At 37.2% G+C, this 16,630-nt stretch overlaps 1 protein-coding gene across 2 annotated transcripts; it reads right to left on the reverse strand.

The window, feature by feature from the left end:
- Positions 1-372: 372 nt before the first annotated feature.
- On the reverse strand, positions 373-15,992 carry BLOC1S6 (biogenesis of lysosomal organelles complex 1 subunit 6). 2 transcript variants are annotated; one of them, XM_081511401.1, is made up of 5 exons: positions 15,800-15,992; positions 11,587-11,728; positions 6,032-6,119; positions 4,007-4,093; positions 373-3,361 (listed from the first exon to the last, which is right to left on the reverse strand). In XM_081511401.1, exons 1-5 carry the CDS (start codon positions 15,879-15,881, stop codon positions 3,242-3,244), a joined length of 519 nt encoding a protein of 172 aa, XP_081367527.1. In that variant the 5' UTR covers positions 15,882-15,992; the 3' UTR covers positions 373-3,241. The 2 variants fall into 2 exon arrangements, with proteins under 2 accessions (XP_081367527.1, XP_081367528.1); XM_081511402.1 differs by lacking the exons at positions 373-3,361; positions 4,007-4,093; positions 6,032-6,119 and adding an exon at positions 6,295-10,079.
- Positions 15,993-16,630: the final 638 nt, after the last annotated feature.

Raw genomic sequence — 16,630 nt, forward strand, 5'->3', positions numbered from 1 at the left:
CCAGCTTAAAAAAATAAAAAACTTGACCTAAAGTACTCTATTATAGTTGGAGGTTCCAGCAGCTATGTATGGTCCTCATGAAGCACTTTTTACCAAACCACTGAAAGTATAACTATTATTCTCAAAGAGTGAAGAATTTTATCAAGTTGGGTTATTTCAGCTAGAATCTTTTCATAACACTTGCCATCACCTTTCCGAAAAGGATCTCATGAGCGGACCAGTCATTCTGTGACACAACCTACAAAGAACATTGAGAGGAAGATGACAGGAGAGGAAAGCAGAAGAATAGAATGTCTGAATAAAGTACATAAAGGAAAGTGTACAGTGCTGTGTGCACACCAGTGCTTGATAGATGATACTGGATAACTCACAGACCTTTTTTTTCTTTATTAAATGTGTAAAAACGAGTTCTCATTTTTACAAGCTCAAAATCAGACAAGTATATGAGGGTATATAATTAGCATGTATAAACTGTACCCACCAAAAAACTCACTGCGGACACAATCCATACTACATTCAACGTCTGCACATTTACATGATATTTCCTGCAAAGTAAATACAAAATTAATTCCCATCACTTTAGTACGTATGTGATATACATACTGAAACATATACAAACATAATCAAAACAAAGGCAGTTTTTTTCAAACAAAATATCAAAGGTAATTTTTTTCAACTCAAGTACCAATTCATTATTTTGTACAAAAAACAGCAAGACTAATTTAATGGTTCTGCTCAGTTTTAGTCAGCAAGATACGTGTGTATGCTACTGAAATACAGCTAAAGTTTTAGATTTTAATTACCAAGGTAACAGTACTTCTGTTTTACAATTGACCTAAAAATAGTGGTGCTTGCTCAGTAGTGTCAAAACTCTTTACAACCCCATGCACTGGGGCTCACCGGGCTCCTCTATCCATGGAATTTTCCAGGCAAGAATACCAGAGTGGGTTGCCATTTCCTTTTCCAGGGAATCTTCCCAAACCAGGGATCAAACCCAAGTCTCTTACAAAAGTCTCCTGCATTGGCAAGCAGATTCTTTACTGCTGCATCACCTAGGAAGCCCCAAAAATAGTGGATGCCAATATGTATTCTTAACATTTTAAGAAATCTTCAAAATGTAAATACATTTCTAAAAATACATGCACCTTGCCATTCATTCAATAAACATGATCTGTTTTAAAATAGATCACAAAAATGCAATTTACCAGAATTCTATATCTATTTCCTGACTATTTATTTCAGTCTTAAATCTGATTTTGTATCAAAAGCAGTAGTTTAAGAATTTATTTATAAGATTAATCCCAAGAGTTACTGGGTAGCTTTTACATTATTTTATTCCAAATCTAAATCACTAGAAAGTCTCAACAAGTAATTCCTTGAATCAGAATTATACCTAGGAGGGTCCTTAAAATGTGCATGGGCCCTATCTAATAACTAATGAGTAAAAATCTTCCAGAAACATTTTTTTTTAAGTTTCCAGGTGGTAATATGCAGCCTAGTGTGGAAGACTCTAACCTGGATCACCAGACCAGTGGTTCTCAACTTATAAAGTACATCTGAGTCACTTGACAAAACTTTTTAAAACAAGAAAAGAAAAACAAACAGATTTGCTTCAGTAGTTTGAGAGTGGTGTCCAAGAACCAGTATTTCAAATAATCTTTGCAGCTGGACCACAAACCACTCTTTAGAAACAATGCACAGATTTTGTCAGGTTATGAATGAGTACATTCAGCAGTTTAGGTGATACTGTCCTGCCGGTACTCATGGTGCTGCCACCCCAGGAGTTTTAACTAGTGTTTTGAGGGTAACACATAGCCTTTAAAAATAAAATATATTTCTACTCTTACACATAAGGTCAAAGTCAAGTGAACTGTAAGATCGTAATTCACTCACTAAAGATGGAAAAGGCTTTCTAACAAATTTTAAAAATCTTTAAACAGACTGGTTCTTAGCACTCAACATAAATCTAAATGCTTTCTCCATCCTGGGATGTGATCAGAGGTAGTGCTTCCAGCTCACCAAATGTAATGTAGTTTATGAGAGACACACATGCTAATCATAATCTGTACCCTAATCTACTCTGTACAGTCTGTGTAACAGAGATTGGACATCAGTTGGATATTAAATAATACTAAAACAGTGAACAATACACTCTCAATTTAAAACAATGAAACTTCATGTATTTCCCTCACATAATAAGTTTCTACATTTAATACCGGGGGGGGGGGGCCGAGGGGGGGTCTAGAAAACACTAAGGGTATCATGCTGCCTCCTTTGTGAAGAAGCTGTTTACTAGTTTTCCACCATTTTTGTCATTATCTGTAAAATGGATAGTTGCCATGAATAATTCTACTTTAAGAATTTCTTTTAAAAGCACAAAAAAGTAACCACACGTAAGGCCACACAGCAAATCAGAGGATACCTGGAAATAGCAGTAACACTTTCCACTTGGGAAGTCAAGTTCATTATCTTATCAACTTGACAACTGTATCTCACAGAGTGTGATGACTAAAAATTATGAATATTTAAGCACACTCTCACCCAACTTTAGGAATAGATATAATCTACTTTGAACCCAAGAACTGCATAAGAACTAAACAGCAACAACAAAGCTAGGAAGCAGGTAAAGTATATGGTCAGTGGAACCTCTATGGTATCTTGTTCACCTATCTTATATCTAAGATGCTAATATTTCCTGTGTACATACTTTTCTATCACGTTCTTCACAAAGGCTTATACCACCTCTTTTCCAGTGGCATATGTGATTAAACAGTTGGCATTTCTTAACCAAACAATGAAAAGGCAACTGCCAAAACCCAGTATTGTATTGTCAGAAAGGCAAATCATTTCATAAAATAAGAAACTGAAACTTGCAAATCCAATTTTTTAGAAGCTAAACAATGCATAATAAATTTTAACCACTTAAAGAGTCTAGACTATTAAAACAATCAAACCATTTTTCAGTTTATAAATGACCTAAGGCCAAAATAATGAATTTAAAAATTAAGCAAAACAAAGTTGAAAAATTATACAACTATCCAAACCAGGTGACATTATGTCTTCTTCTAAGAAAAAAAGCTTCTTGAATGGCTGAAATGAAGAGAGAGAGACAGCATTCCTGGAAAAGGATTTCAAAACAGAACACAGTGGTATAAGGCACTACGTTAACATTAAGTCTACACCGGATCATCTTAAATCCAGAACATGAACAGGAAAAGGAAGGACACAAACATCTGACTTCTCATGTCCTTTTAGCTGGTTTGGCAGTTAACTGCTTTTCTCTTTCAAATTCCTTCTCTCGTTGCTGCTCCCTTTCTAACTCTTCTTTTTGCCTCTTCTGCTGCAGTTTAAGTGCTCTTTTCTAAGTCAAAAAAAAAAAAACAATTAAAAGCCTAGAGAACAAAAAGCTTATAGGTTATGGCCTAGTTTAAAAGCAGTAGTGCTAGTGGTTATGGGGAGATGCAACTGGGAGGTACAAACTACTGGGTGTAAGACAGGCTCAAGGATGTGCTGTACAGCAGGAATATAGCTAATATTTAGTAATAACTGTAAATGGAAAATAACCTTTAAAAATTTTTTTTTAAATTTAAGTAATGGTGCTTTTATATAGTAATAAATTTCATATTTAACTTTTAAATTTGTCCTGGGCAATTTTTTTATTGAAGTATAGTTGCTGTACAATATAAGTTACAGGTATACAATATAGTGATTCACAATTTTTAATGTTGTGGGTAATTTAAAGTCTCCTTGGTACAAAAAATTTGTTACTCAAAACTCCTATTAAATGACAATTACAGTGACATATTCAGAGAATGTGAGCCCACTAGACCAGCTATTAGTAGAAAAGCCCAGTGGGGTTCATAAGAATGTGTCTTAAAAGAAACTAATGTACCATGAATTAAGTATGCGATTGTATATAAATATATAAAAAGTCAGAAAATGAATTCTAAAGAAAAAGAGACAAACTTCTACTTCTGTAAAGACTGTAAAAGAATTTTCAACTCACTTTTAACTTTGATGTCTTTTCATGAAGCATCAACATCTCTTTTCTTATATTCACCAACTTGGCATGATAGTGTTTAGCTTCAGTGAACTTAAGATGGAAAAGTAAAATGAAAAGTCAACTTAAAACAGACTGAAATATCAAAATGGATAAATAAACCAATATCTAAGTTATAGTTCATTCTTCCTAAATTAGTCAAAAATTTTGAAGCTTTAATTATCTCCACATTTTAATTCCAAAAGTTCAAATTTAATTTAAACCACTAGTAGGGCTTTTGAGAATACTGGATTCAGTTCAGGTTAATTAAAAAGTTACTAAACATAGACATTTATATTCTGTACAAATAACATTTTGCCTTAAAACCATGCAATTTTAGTAAGACTATCCAACAATGGTACCAGTTTCATTCAAGAAAAGTAAAACACTCTGTACTGCCTTTACAAGGGAAAGACCTAGCAGGGTACACAGGACAGTTGTGCCTGCCCATCCGGAAAAACCAAGCCGCGGCCAGAGAGCCCTGAGAAGGCTGTAGACAAGTTTGGTCATGTTCTTTGGGCTTCTGAAGTCAGACCAAGGAGAACAATCTCTGTAAGGACACTTTTCTTCCCAATGAATGATAAGTACAGACTTTTCATTTCAGCCAGAGACAGGAGAGAAGGAAAAAAGCACTTCTTTCTCAGGAAGCAAGGTAACAGAAAGAGAAGATCAGGTAACAAAAATGAAAGATGTGTCAGTAGTGAGCTTAGCAGCCTTAATGTAGCTACAAGTAAAGCCCGAGTCTGATGAGCTCGAGAGCTTACAGACCCTCTTTCTCTCTCTGGCCTTCTATTTATCAATTCCTACATGACAATCAAAACCACTCTTGGGCTGAGAGAAGCAAAAAGAGGAAGACTTAGTTTCTGCCCCTTCAGATGGAAGCAACAGTATTACATCTGCTTGGTTCTTTCATTTATCCTTAATTCATTCAACAAATATGTGCTCTGCTGCTATATGAACCCAGTGGGAAAGACAAACATTGATGGGTTTTGCCCACTTCCTTCACAAATCAGGGACTACTGACTAGAAGACTTTGTATTTACGACCACACGTCACTGCCTAACGCTAGAGAAGGTGGTCTTGGCTTTTGATTGTTATAAAAGGAAAACATTAATCAGCCACATTTTTTCAATGAAAAGTCCATTTTTTGACATATGTATGAAAGCCCACAAAATCATGCAAACCACACTGTTTCTAATGTTCAGGGTAAAAAGAAAGGTAGCCACAAGTTCCTTATTTCTGTCAATTCTCCATTTCTTAAAATAAAGTGTTATCAATTCCTCTCATCAAAAAACTAAAAAGCTTCTGGTGAAATTCAACTGTTGTCACTTATATTGAAAGATATAAAGGGTCCATCAAGGACCCTCAAACAGTCTCTTTCAGCATTAATTTGTTATGGCATGACAAAAATGCCATACAGTGAAATAAATGCTAATTTTAAAAACCATGTATTTGATAGAGAGAGATGTTCTTCCTTAAGGGGAAAAACAGCACCCCCAAAATTCCTTATGTTTACTTTTCTTTATGAGTCTTTAATTATGAGATCTATTCCAGACTTTCATATACAAATTCAATTTCCTATCACAAGTTTAACATTTGAAAGTTAACAATTCAAGACAATAGAAGATCTAAAAAAGTAAATCAAGGTTTCCTGTTAACACATTCTAAATTTTAAAATTAGAGAAAAAAAATCTCAAACATACATAAGTAAAAAATTAGGAGGATAAAACTATTTCTAAAACAACCCGTCTCTAAGCTATTGTCAACTAAATCATAGAGTAAGTGCTGACTCTTTGCAATTCCATGGACTGTAACCCATCAAGGTCCTCTATTCAAAGGATTATCCAGGCAAGAATACTGGAGTGGGTTGCCAATTCCTCCTCCAATGGATCCTCCCGACACAGGGATTGAACCCACATCTCCTGTGGCTCCTGCATCGGCAGGTGATTCTTTACCACTGAGCCACCTGGGAAACCCCCAAATCATACTTACCAAAGCATTAATGTCCAACATAGAATGACATTCTTTAAATTTTGAAATTTCTTGTTCCAGTGTGTCTAATAATACAGCTTGGTTCTGTCTGAAACAAAAGCATACAGCCAAAATAAACTCTATATACTTTAAGTGATGGTTCAGTAAAAGGAATCACATTCATCTTGGTTAATGTTAAAAACAGATTAAGTTGGAAATTTATTGACTTTCCAACACTTAGTGTAGCATAATCTTTTTCAAAATAATATTCCAAAGCCACATTCTGATAACTAAATATGTCTTTTATTCTGGCCTCAATTTCAGATTCCAGTAACATCAAACCATTTTAAATTATTTTATTACTTATTTCTAGCAATTCTCTGTATTATCCCTGAAAAAGATTTTTTTATACTATCTTGCCCAAGAAATCTGATGTTTTATATATATTAAAATTGTAACATTACCATAAAGGAAAAGAAGTCAGGAATTTTTAGATTAGAGCTGGGAAAAATGCAGTATCAAGGGATAATAACCAGTTGTGTGATCTTGGCAATTTAGTTTTTCTGGACCAAAATTCACTTACAAAGTAAGAAGGTCACGCCAGGTAGTTTCTAAGATTTCTCATTAAAATCTGATTCAAAACTTTCTACTGAAGAAGAGAAACCAACTTCTCTGCTATTCTTCTCCAGATCAACCAATGCTAGGATCACAGAAATAAGTGACACTGGGGGAAGCGGGAGAGGACGGGATCATTTAATTAAATACTGTGAAGAATAATATAGACAAACAAAAGTATGACATGATGTGCTTGCAAAACTATGTTAAACAGAGAACAATGATGACAAAAAGAAATAGCAATGAAGAGACTGAAGGGCAGTTATAACATCTCCTCATTCAGCACACATATCCCACAGGTTGTAAGTGTCCCTTCAGCTCTGAATGGAGACAACAGAGGGTGAAACACTGAATGGATGAGAGGAGAACTCAGCAAATCAATGATCCAAGACAAGCAGACAGCAAAAACACAGCGTTACAACTGGAAAACATAAAAACAAAAAGAAACCAAAAGTGAGTTCTTCCAAAAAGACTGATAAAATTGATAACCTTCTAGCCAGACTAACAAAGAAAAAGAAAGAGAAGACACAAATCACTAACATAATTTATGGAAAGGAAGCCATCACTACTTATCCCATGGACGTTAAAAAGGATAATAAAGGAATACTACAGATAGCTCTATGCCCACAAATTTGATAACTTAGAATGGAAATGACTAATTCCTTGAAAGACACAAACTACCAAAACTCACACAAGGAGAAACAGATAATCTAAGTAGGCCTATACTTATAATTAGCAACTTTCCAGAAATGAAAGTACCAGGAAAGATGACTTCACTGACAGTTTCTACCAAACTTTTAAGGAGGAAATTATACCAATTTTCCACCCTCTCCTTTAGAAATGGAAGCAAAGGGAGCACTTCCCAATTCATTCTATGAGGTCAGCATTGTCCTAAAGTCAAAACCAGATAAAGACATTACAAAAAAGGAAAACTATAGACAATTATCTTTCACAAACATAGATGCAAAAATCCTCAACAAAATATCAACAAATCAAATCCAGCAATGTATAAAAAAGAATTATATACCACAACCAAGTGGGATTTATTCCAAATACACAAAGCTGGTTCAGCATTTGAAAATCAATCAATGAAACCCACCACATCAACTGGTTAAAGAAGAAAAATCATATGGTCTTATCAGATGCAGAAAAAGCATTTGACAAAGTCCAACACACATTCATGATTAAAAACATTCTCATCAAACTAGGAAGAGAGGAACTTCCTCAACTTGATAAAGAATATATTAAAAAAAAAAAAAAGCCACAGCATCTAGTAAGAAACTAGATGTTTTCCACCCAAAGATCAGGAGCAAGAAAAGGATCTCCACTCTCACTAATCCTAGGCAACATTGTATTGGAAGTCCTAATGCAGTAAGACAAGAAAAGGAAATAAATAGTATACAATTAGAAAGGAAGAAGTAAAACTGTCTTTATTCACAGAAGACAAGATTGCCTATGTGGAAAATCCCAAAGAATAAACAACAACAACAAAAGAAAACCAGGAATGAAAATATGAATACAGCAAGGTTTCAGAATACAAACTTAGTATACAAAAATCAGCTGCTTTCATACATACCAGCAACGCATAATTAGAATAAAAAATCAATACCACTGACAATAATCCCTGTCAGATAAAACATACTTTGGTATAAATCTAACAAAATACATATAGGCTCTATATGCAAAAACTATTAAATGCTAATGAAAGAAATAAATGAGATCTAAATACAGAAGAGATATTCTAAGTACATGGAATAAAAAACTCAACATTGCTAAGATATCACTTCTTCCCAACTTGATCCACAGGGTCAATGCAATCTCAATCTAAATCCCAGCAAGTGGAGAAGGAAATGGCAACCCACTCCAGTACTCTTGCCTGGAAAATCTCATGGACAGGACACCTGGTAGGCTCCAGTCCGTGGATTGCAAAAAAAATAAATAAATAAATCCCAGCAAGTTATTTTGTAGATGTTAACAAACTGATTCTAAAATTCACATGGAAAGCCAAAGACCCAGACTAGCCAAGACATACAGAAGAAGAATAAAACTGGAAGACTTATATTAGTTACATTACAAAATTTCAAATTTCATTACACAAACTACAAAAATCAAGATAGCATGGTATTACTGAAAGAATAGAAACACTGATCAATGGGACAGTCTAGAAAGCTCTTAACTTGACCCATATGTTTCTTTTTTCTTTCTCTGAAGTTTGCTTCAGTTCAGTTCAGTTCAGTTCAATAGCTCAGTCGTGTACAACTCTTTCCGACACCAAGGACTGCAGCACGACAGGCTTCCCTGTCCATCACCAACTCCTGGAGGTTACTCAAACCCGTGTCCATCAAGTCGGTGGTGCCATCCAACCATCTCATCCTCTGTCGTCCCCTTCTCCTCCCACCTTCAATCTTTCCCAGCATCAGGGTCTATTCAAATGAGTTAGTTCTTTGCATCAGGTGGCCAAGTATTGGAATTTCAGCTTCAGCATCAGTTTCCAATGAATACTCCAATGAATATTCAGGACTGATTTCCTTTAGGATTGACTGGTTTGACCTCCTTGCAGTCCAAGGGACTCTCAAGAGTCTTCTCCAATACCACCGTTCAAAAGCATCAATTCTTCAGTGCTCAGCTTTTCTTTATAATCCAACTCTCACATCTATACACGACTACTGAAAAAATCATAGCTTTGACTAGACAGACGTTTGTCGGCAAAGTAATGTCTCTGCTTTTTAATATGCTGTCTAGGTTGGTCATAGTTTTTCTTCCAACGAGCAAGCGTCTTTTAATTTCATGGCTGCAGCCATCATCTGCAGTGATTTTGAAGCCCCAAAAAATAAAGCCTGTCACTGTTTCCATTGTTTCCCCATCTATTTGCCATGAAGTGATGGGACCAGATGCCATGATCTTAGTTTTCTGAATGCTGAGTTTTAAGCCAACTGTTTTCACTCTCCTCTTTCATCAAGAGGCTCTTTAGTTCTTCTTCGCTTTCTGCCATAAGGGTGGTGTCATCTGCATATCTGAGGTTATTGATATTTCTCCCGGCAATCTTGATTCCAGCTTGATTCATCCAGCCCAGCATTTCTCATGATGTACTCTGCATATAAGTTAAATAAGCAGGGTGACAAAATACAGCCTTGACGTACTCCTTTCCCAATTTGGAACCATTCTGTTGTTCATGTACAGTTCTAACTGTTGCTTCTTGACCTGCATACAGATTTCTCAGGAGGTAGGTCAGGTGGCCTGGTATTCCCATCTCTTTATGAATTTTCCACAGTTTGTTGTGATCCACACAGTCCAAGGCTTTGGCGTAGTCAATAAAGCAGAAGTAGATGTTTTTCTGGAACTCTCTTGCTTTTTCAATGATCCAACGATGTTGGCAATTTGATCTCTGGTTTCTCTGCCTTTTCTAAACCCAGCTTGAATATCTGCAAGTTCACAGTTCACGTACCATTGAAGCCTGGCTGGGAGAATTTTGAGCATTACTTTGCTAGCGTGTGAGATGAGTGCAATTGTGCAGTAGTTTGAGCATTCTTTGGTATTGCCTTTCTTTGGGATTGGAATGAAAACAGACCTTTTCCAGTCCTGTGGCCACTGCTGAGTTTTCCAAATTTGTTGGCATATTGAGTGCTTATCTTTCCTTAACACTTAAGAAGTTTACTAACTGCTAATTTATCATATTCAATTGTTATAAATAGTAGCTGAAATTACTATCATCCTCATCATTGTCCAGATGCCTAAGAAGATAAATGGGGCTATTCAAACACTAAATTTCAGCCAATGTCCTCACCAATTACACTTTCCATTTACTTGATTCCCAGCTTTTTATACATAAGTGTTATCTAGATGTGCTTTGCTTGCAGAGTTGCTTACCGTCCTTCAGTCTATCATACATCATCCAACCTCACTCACAAAATCTTTATGACTTTTCTGCCACAAGCACTAACTGGTGTTAAAATACAAGACATAACACACACTAGGAGTAAAAAAATATCTCACTTGGAACTAGCAGAAAACTAAGAATGTTACAACTCCCTTAACTACAGTAGGGTACCACATGTAATAGAACACAGTGTCATCTTTATACTCATTTATCATCTTCATACCCAAGGATTGTAACACTGGTTACTAATATTTACAAAATGGACACAGTTGTTGATTACTCCTCTCCTTTTGCCCTTATAAAGGCTTGTGAGATCAGTTTTCAAAGAGTAAGCCTTGGAGCAGCAGCTGTTCATAGCAAGTTTAAAGCTGACCACCACAAAAAAGAAATAATAGGCCAGTGTGGGCAATCCAGAGAGGTCCCAACCCAAGAGGAATTAGAAACTCAGATATTTGTTTCTGGGTGGGAACTGATGAAGTTAGAGTGTAATTTCTGCATACTGATCACACTCTGGGTTCACACTCTGATCACACACTATGGGTTCCATTCTCCCTTATCCTGTTCCTCTCTTAGCTTATTCCCCAATCTTTTAGTTAGCTAGTAGAGCTCCATTCCATTAACTAGGACTGAAATGGGTCATCTCAAAAAAAGGTAATTAGAAATTTCTGGCAACTCATGTGAACCAGCAATAGAAAACAAATGTGACTCTTATGGAGACAATTTTGCAACTCTACTAAGAAATAGGTATAAACCCATTTGCAACATTCCCAAGAGACAGTCTTTTCCTAAAATAGTGGTGAGAAACCAAAACTAATTAGCATCTAGATAAGATTTAGGGGTACTTCTTAGAAGAAACCAAATACTCTAGGAGCATTCATCTCACTTTTTACATTTAAATTACAGTATAGTATATGTGTAATTTAACTACTCCACGTCCATTTGCCATCACAAAAGATAAAGAAATACTCTATTGTATTATATGTTATGAAATATTATCCCTAATACAGTATATACTTTACTTATACAGTAAATTATGACTATGCCAGAGGACAGATGAGGGCATCAGTGGTTTTTATCAGCTCACGTGAGTTCCTGGAGAGCTTGTTTTGATCTCTGCAGATCTGGCAAGTAGTGAGAAAGCAAGCCTTCTGCCAGTTGCTCCACAGCTTTGTCTTCTATGGTCAAGTCCTCTATTAACCCTTCATCTGGAGAAGTGTCACTTAAACCTGTCCCCGAGCAAAAAATCAAATTTAGGAAGCTTTTAAATTGACACAGGGATAAGAGAGTAGTAGGGATCGGGGGAAGGAGGCTGGCAGTGAAGGTCAGAGTACACATACACAGGATACTACAGGTATCTTTTTTTTTTAATTTTTACCTTCTGAGACGCCTCTAAAAATTAAGCTCTGAGCTCTCAAAACATATTTTTAAGTTACTATCACAAAGTTAAGTCTAGATTAAAAGAACATCAACACATGCAATTTTCATGTTTATGTATTTTTCAGAGTAGAGGATTTAGAGTTTTCAGTGAATTATTAAAGGAATCTGAGGCCTAAAAGGAAGGACTAATCACTGAATGGAAGCAATAAATTCTTCTTTTCCAAATTATACATATTTTAAATGCAATGCCTAAAAATATTTTTTCCAATTCGATGGATTGAAATGGATGAACATTTACTTTGCAGATAGCCTGATATATTACTTACATGTAAAAGGACAGTTGTTTTGTCAGCTGTCAGAGAGCAGGAGAGAGATTTTCTAAGAATTTCTCCTCTCTTGAGATTCAGTACCTTAAATTATCGTAGAAAATAGTGTATAGTAATCGTCACTGTGTAAATCTACACATGATGCCAGGAACTATTTTATTCATACTCTTCCTCTGAACAATAACAGTGTAAGCATTGTGCTAGGCATTCAAAAATGTCTAATATGAATACCCATCAATCACTACTCATATCAAGAAAAATACAAAACATTTTCTAAATAGGGTTCAATGAAGTATAAGATTTTAGAATCACTGGTTTAGAATGAAAAAAAAAAGTGAATGGTCACATTATTAAAACTGTAGTCCCAAGCATTTTAAAACTAATATTAAACTCTGAAATACCTCTCTTTAATCATAATCTGGTAATAACCTGTAATATCAAATTAGGTCATTATATAGAATATGTTTACCACAATACACTGTTTATACCTCCTTTCCAAGTATAGTTTTTACCACAGATTTAAATTTTGGCAAGATTTAGAAAAACAACATTCTGTCATATATTCAAAATTAGCTTTTAGAGATCAAAATAAAATAGTATGGTTTTTATTTGGATCCTGAGAAACATATGAACAAACTGGATTTCCCTAGGTTGCAAGGCAATATTAAAACAAGAGCTAGCTAGAAACTGAAGCACTCCACAAATGAAATATAAAAATGCAATGGGAGAAGTAAAGTATGTACAGATATTGTCATTGATGTACCATCAGAAGGGAACCTAATAAAATATATCTGATGATTCATGCCACTGCTAAAGGCTTCTTTACAAAATAGTGCCAACAGCAGCAACTCTCTTTAAAAATATATAGAAAACAAAAGTATCACAGATAAGCAGAAACAAATAAGAATATTTCAACCTTAAGGAAAAACAACCAATACACCTTCCTTACACTATATAAACATTTTAATTCACAGAATTAAAATCTGTCCCCCGCCACCCCAGACTTCTGGTTAGTATTTGGAAGAGTCTAAGTTACTCGTCTTTTTACACACATTTATTCCCTAAGTTCAAGGTACTTTATTGTAGGAGACAAGAAACTTTTGCTGCACGTATACTGTATGCAGTAGTTTTTGAGGTTACAACAATAAATTAGGTAAGTCCTCTTCCCTGAAAGGGCTCAATACAGGGGAATCAGAGAATGTGAGAGGTACCCTTAGATGAGAGAAACATTACTTTCACCAGGGATATTGGGGAACAATTCTAAAGGAAGTGTGGGCATTTGAGCTGAAGCTTGAAGAATGGGATAGAATTTTCATTTCTTTTTTCTTTCTTTTTAAATGTTACTCATTGTAAAAAACTTAAAATACAATAGAAGAGGGCATAACCTGAAAAGTAAAAATATGCCTTCTCGCTATCTTACTCCAGGCGGAGTTACTCTGGAGTTTTCTTAAATAGCCTTCAAGAAATTGTCTTTGCAAACTCATGCTTAAACCCTGTTTTTATCACAAATGAAACTGCTTACACTGTAACTTTTCTGATAAATATGTATCTAAGATATCATCTGTATCAACAAATATGAATCTACTCCATTGTTTTTAACATAATACAATTTTACCATATTTTGCTTAACCAGTTCCCTGCTGTTATAGACTGAATGTTTGTGTGCTCCCCCAAAATGTATACAATGAAGTCCTAACCTCCAATGTAAAGGTATTTGGAGGTGGGAGTCTTTGGGAAATAATTAAGTTTAGATGGCGTGTGAGTGTAGGGCCCCCATGATGGGATTACTGGCCTTAAAATAAGAGGAAGAGAGACCAGTACTCTCTCCTTCTACCCTGTGAGGGCACAGTGGAAGGCAGCCATCTGCAAGATCTGAAGAGGGTCCTCACCAGGAACGTATTTTGCTCACACCTACACCTTGGACTTCACAGCCTCCAGAACTTCAAGGAATAAATGTCTGTTGTTTAAGCCACCCAGTCCATGTTATTTTGTTACAGCAGCCCAAGTAGACTAAGACACCTACGGAAAATAAGACATCTATTTCACTTTTTGCTAATTCAAACAATGTTGTAGTGAGCTGTGCTTGTCTTTGCATATTCATGTCACTGTTTCTGTAGAATAAATTCTTAGAACTAGGTTAATGGGACAAGGGGTTTATGCATTTGTTAACAGACAGTGGAAAACTGCCTTCCTAAGAGATGGCACCAATTTACACTTCCACCAACAACCTACGAGGGCTATCTCCAAATGGTGAAGAATTCTAAGACTGGAGAAAAAGGGATGCAACATGAGTAAAGGAAGAAGCATACGACTGCTCTGGAAGAGAGGTTAGTTTGGGGTGTCTGGAGCATGAGACATATTCAATAGTGAGCTCTAAGACTATGCGCAATGGCAACCCTTGGGTGTCAAGCTAGTGTGTTTGGCCCTTAATTTAGTGAGGAGCCATTTATGGTTTCCAAGCAAGTAAATGACATGATGGGACCTATATCTTGGGGCAGTGATGTGACAGCGTGATAGATGGGATGGAAGAAGAGACTGGAGGTGGACTAGCCTTACAACTGTTATTGTTAAAGGGTGAAAATACAAAGGGGACAAGGAAAATTGTAGAGTAGAATCCCTTGGAATAGATAGGTGTGGGAGGAAAGAGTTAAGAATAATGTCAAAGTTTCATGAGATCATGACTTGGCACCATTAATAGGATCAGCCATCTACTTTTATTTAAGTACAAGCTGTATGGTAAGATTAGTGCAAAATGACCATGTTAAAGTACCCAGAAAGCAGATGTAGGAGCAAGCAGCAGAGAGACCCAATCTGCATTTACATACAAGGAAGTCATATTTAACAGAAGTAACTTATGAAGGTGTGAAGAGGGAGATCACTGAAGAAAAGCATGACCAATAAAGACCTGAGAGCACTATTCCGGGTAAGTTCTCTATTTCTGGAACAGAAGTACAAGTAAAGGCACGCCCAAAGTCCTGCAGCCTTTCTCATCTTGGGTTCCTCATCTGAACCACAGAACACAGAAACTGTTTCTCAATTCTCCCAAGGATCGTACATACACATACATAGTACCATTATGGATGCAGAACAAGTCGATTCATTACATTCAATAGATGCTTTAGGCCATTCAGGTTTAAATCTTTCCTTGAATTCGGGTTGAGAAAGACTGCTGGAGAAACAGGGATGCGATAAGGTCAACAAGCCAAGACAAGCATTTCATGAGTGAGTGGTCAGTAATACCGGATACCTCAGCTCTCTGAATAACAAACCAAGCATCCTGGCAAATCCATCTTCAACCACTAACTTGTAACAAATAGCCAACAGTGTGCTGAAGTCAATAAGCCAATTCAGAATGGCTTCACTTTCAACCCAACAGCACCCCAAACGCCTTTTTTCCCCCAACCCCCTCCACCCGCAAGATCTCGTTTCCCGCCCCCTCCTCTGGGTAGGAAGGCCCGCAGGGCAAGGTTCCCTTATTCCGCGCCGCGGCCAGAGTTTCGGGGCAGCAGCTGCTGAAAGCAACTTACTCCCGCTGGGCAGCCCGGAGACCCACCCACTTGGGTCAGACCGCCCGCCCCGCCCAACAGCACTTACCCGGTGTCAGGTCCCCGGCCTCCAGGCCTTCGGGTGGCCCTGCCAGGACCCCGTCCGGGGAAGGCGGCCCAGGGACATTCATGTCCCTCCCGCTGGGAATAGGGAAAGGGCAGTTGCACAGTCAGACGCAGTGAGGAAGCACCGAATGCGTCCAGAGCCCACCCGGACAGAAGCCACGGTCGCACCCGGAAGTGACGAAAGCAGAAGCTGGCTGGCTCGGGACACGTGACCATGGGCCTTCCCCTCACCCTTTTCTCCTCCCCCACTCGCGGCGTTTCTAGGAGTTCGAGCTGAAGTGATAGTGGGGTGGGGACTGGCAGTCTGATGAGTCAGCAGCCGCGGGGCTCGCGTCCCCGACTCTAGTGGTCGCGGGGCGGGATGAAAGAGGCGGTGTCTGGAACCGTCTAGGTTGGTCTCCAAGACCCGCGAGCTGTGTATTGAGCCTGGGCCAGCAGTCGGACTTTGACCAGTAGGCCAGGCGCAGTTTTTCAGTTTTGTGTCCTTATTAAAGAACTACCTTAAGGACTGCAATTTGAACCCATTAAAAATTCTCGTTTAGCTCTGTTCAGCCTTACTAACTAGGGGTTTGTCAAGATTCATCTGTCCTTTTGTTGATTGTAGGTGAACGATGTAAGGCCTGGCTTGCAGCATCTATTAATATCTACTGAAGAAATTCAGCCAAATTACGGTAAACTGCACTTACTGAGATCCTATGGGATGATGTCCTGAATTTTTATGAAAAACACTTAGAAATGGGCAGAAGCTGCCTCAGACCAATAAAACGATCAGCTATTACCTCCTTACTTTAGACCCTCTCACTTAAACTGTAAT

Source organism: Giraffa tippelskirchi, chromosome 7 (assembly GCF_054371585.1).
Source record: "Giraffa tippelskirchi isolate mGirTip1 chromosome 7, T2T-mGirTip1v1.2.pri, whole genome shotgun sequence".
Lineage (NCBI taxonomy): Eukaryota > Metazoa > Chordata > Mammalia > Artiodactyla > Giraffidae > Giraffa > Giraffa tippelskirchi.

Excerpts from the sequence above, each read along its gene's own strand:
- BLOC1S6 (XM_081511401.1), bottom strand. The coding sequence starts at position 15,881 with ATGAATGTCCCTGGGCCGCCTTCCCCGGACGGGGTCCTGGCAGGGCCA. Across the intron at positions 11,729-15,799 it reads GGCCGGGGACCTGACACCGG|GTTTAAGTGACACTTCTCCA; the intron begins GTAAGTGCTGTT and ends GCTCGGGGACAG. Across the intron at positions 3,362-4,006 it reads AAAAGACATCAAAGTTAAAA|AAAAGAGCACTTAAACTGCA; the intron begins GTGAGTTGAAAA and ends TTTTTGACTTAG.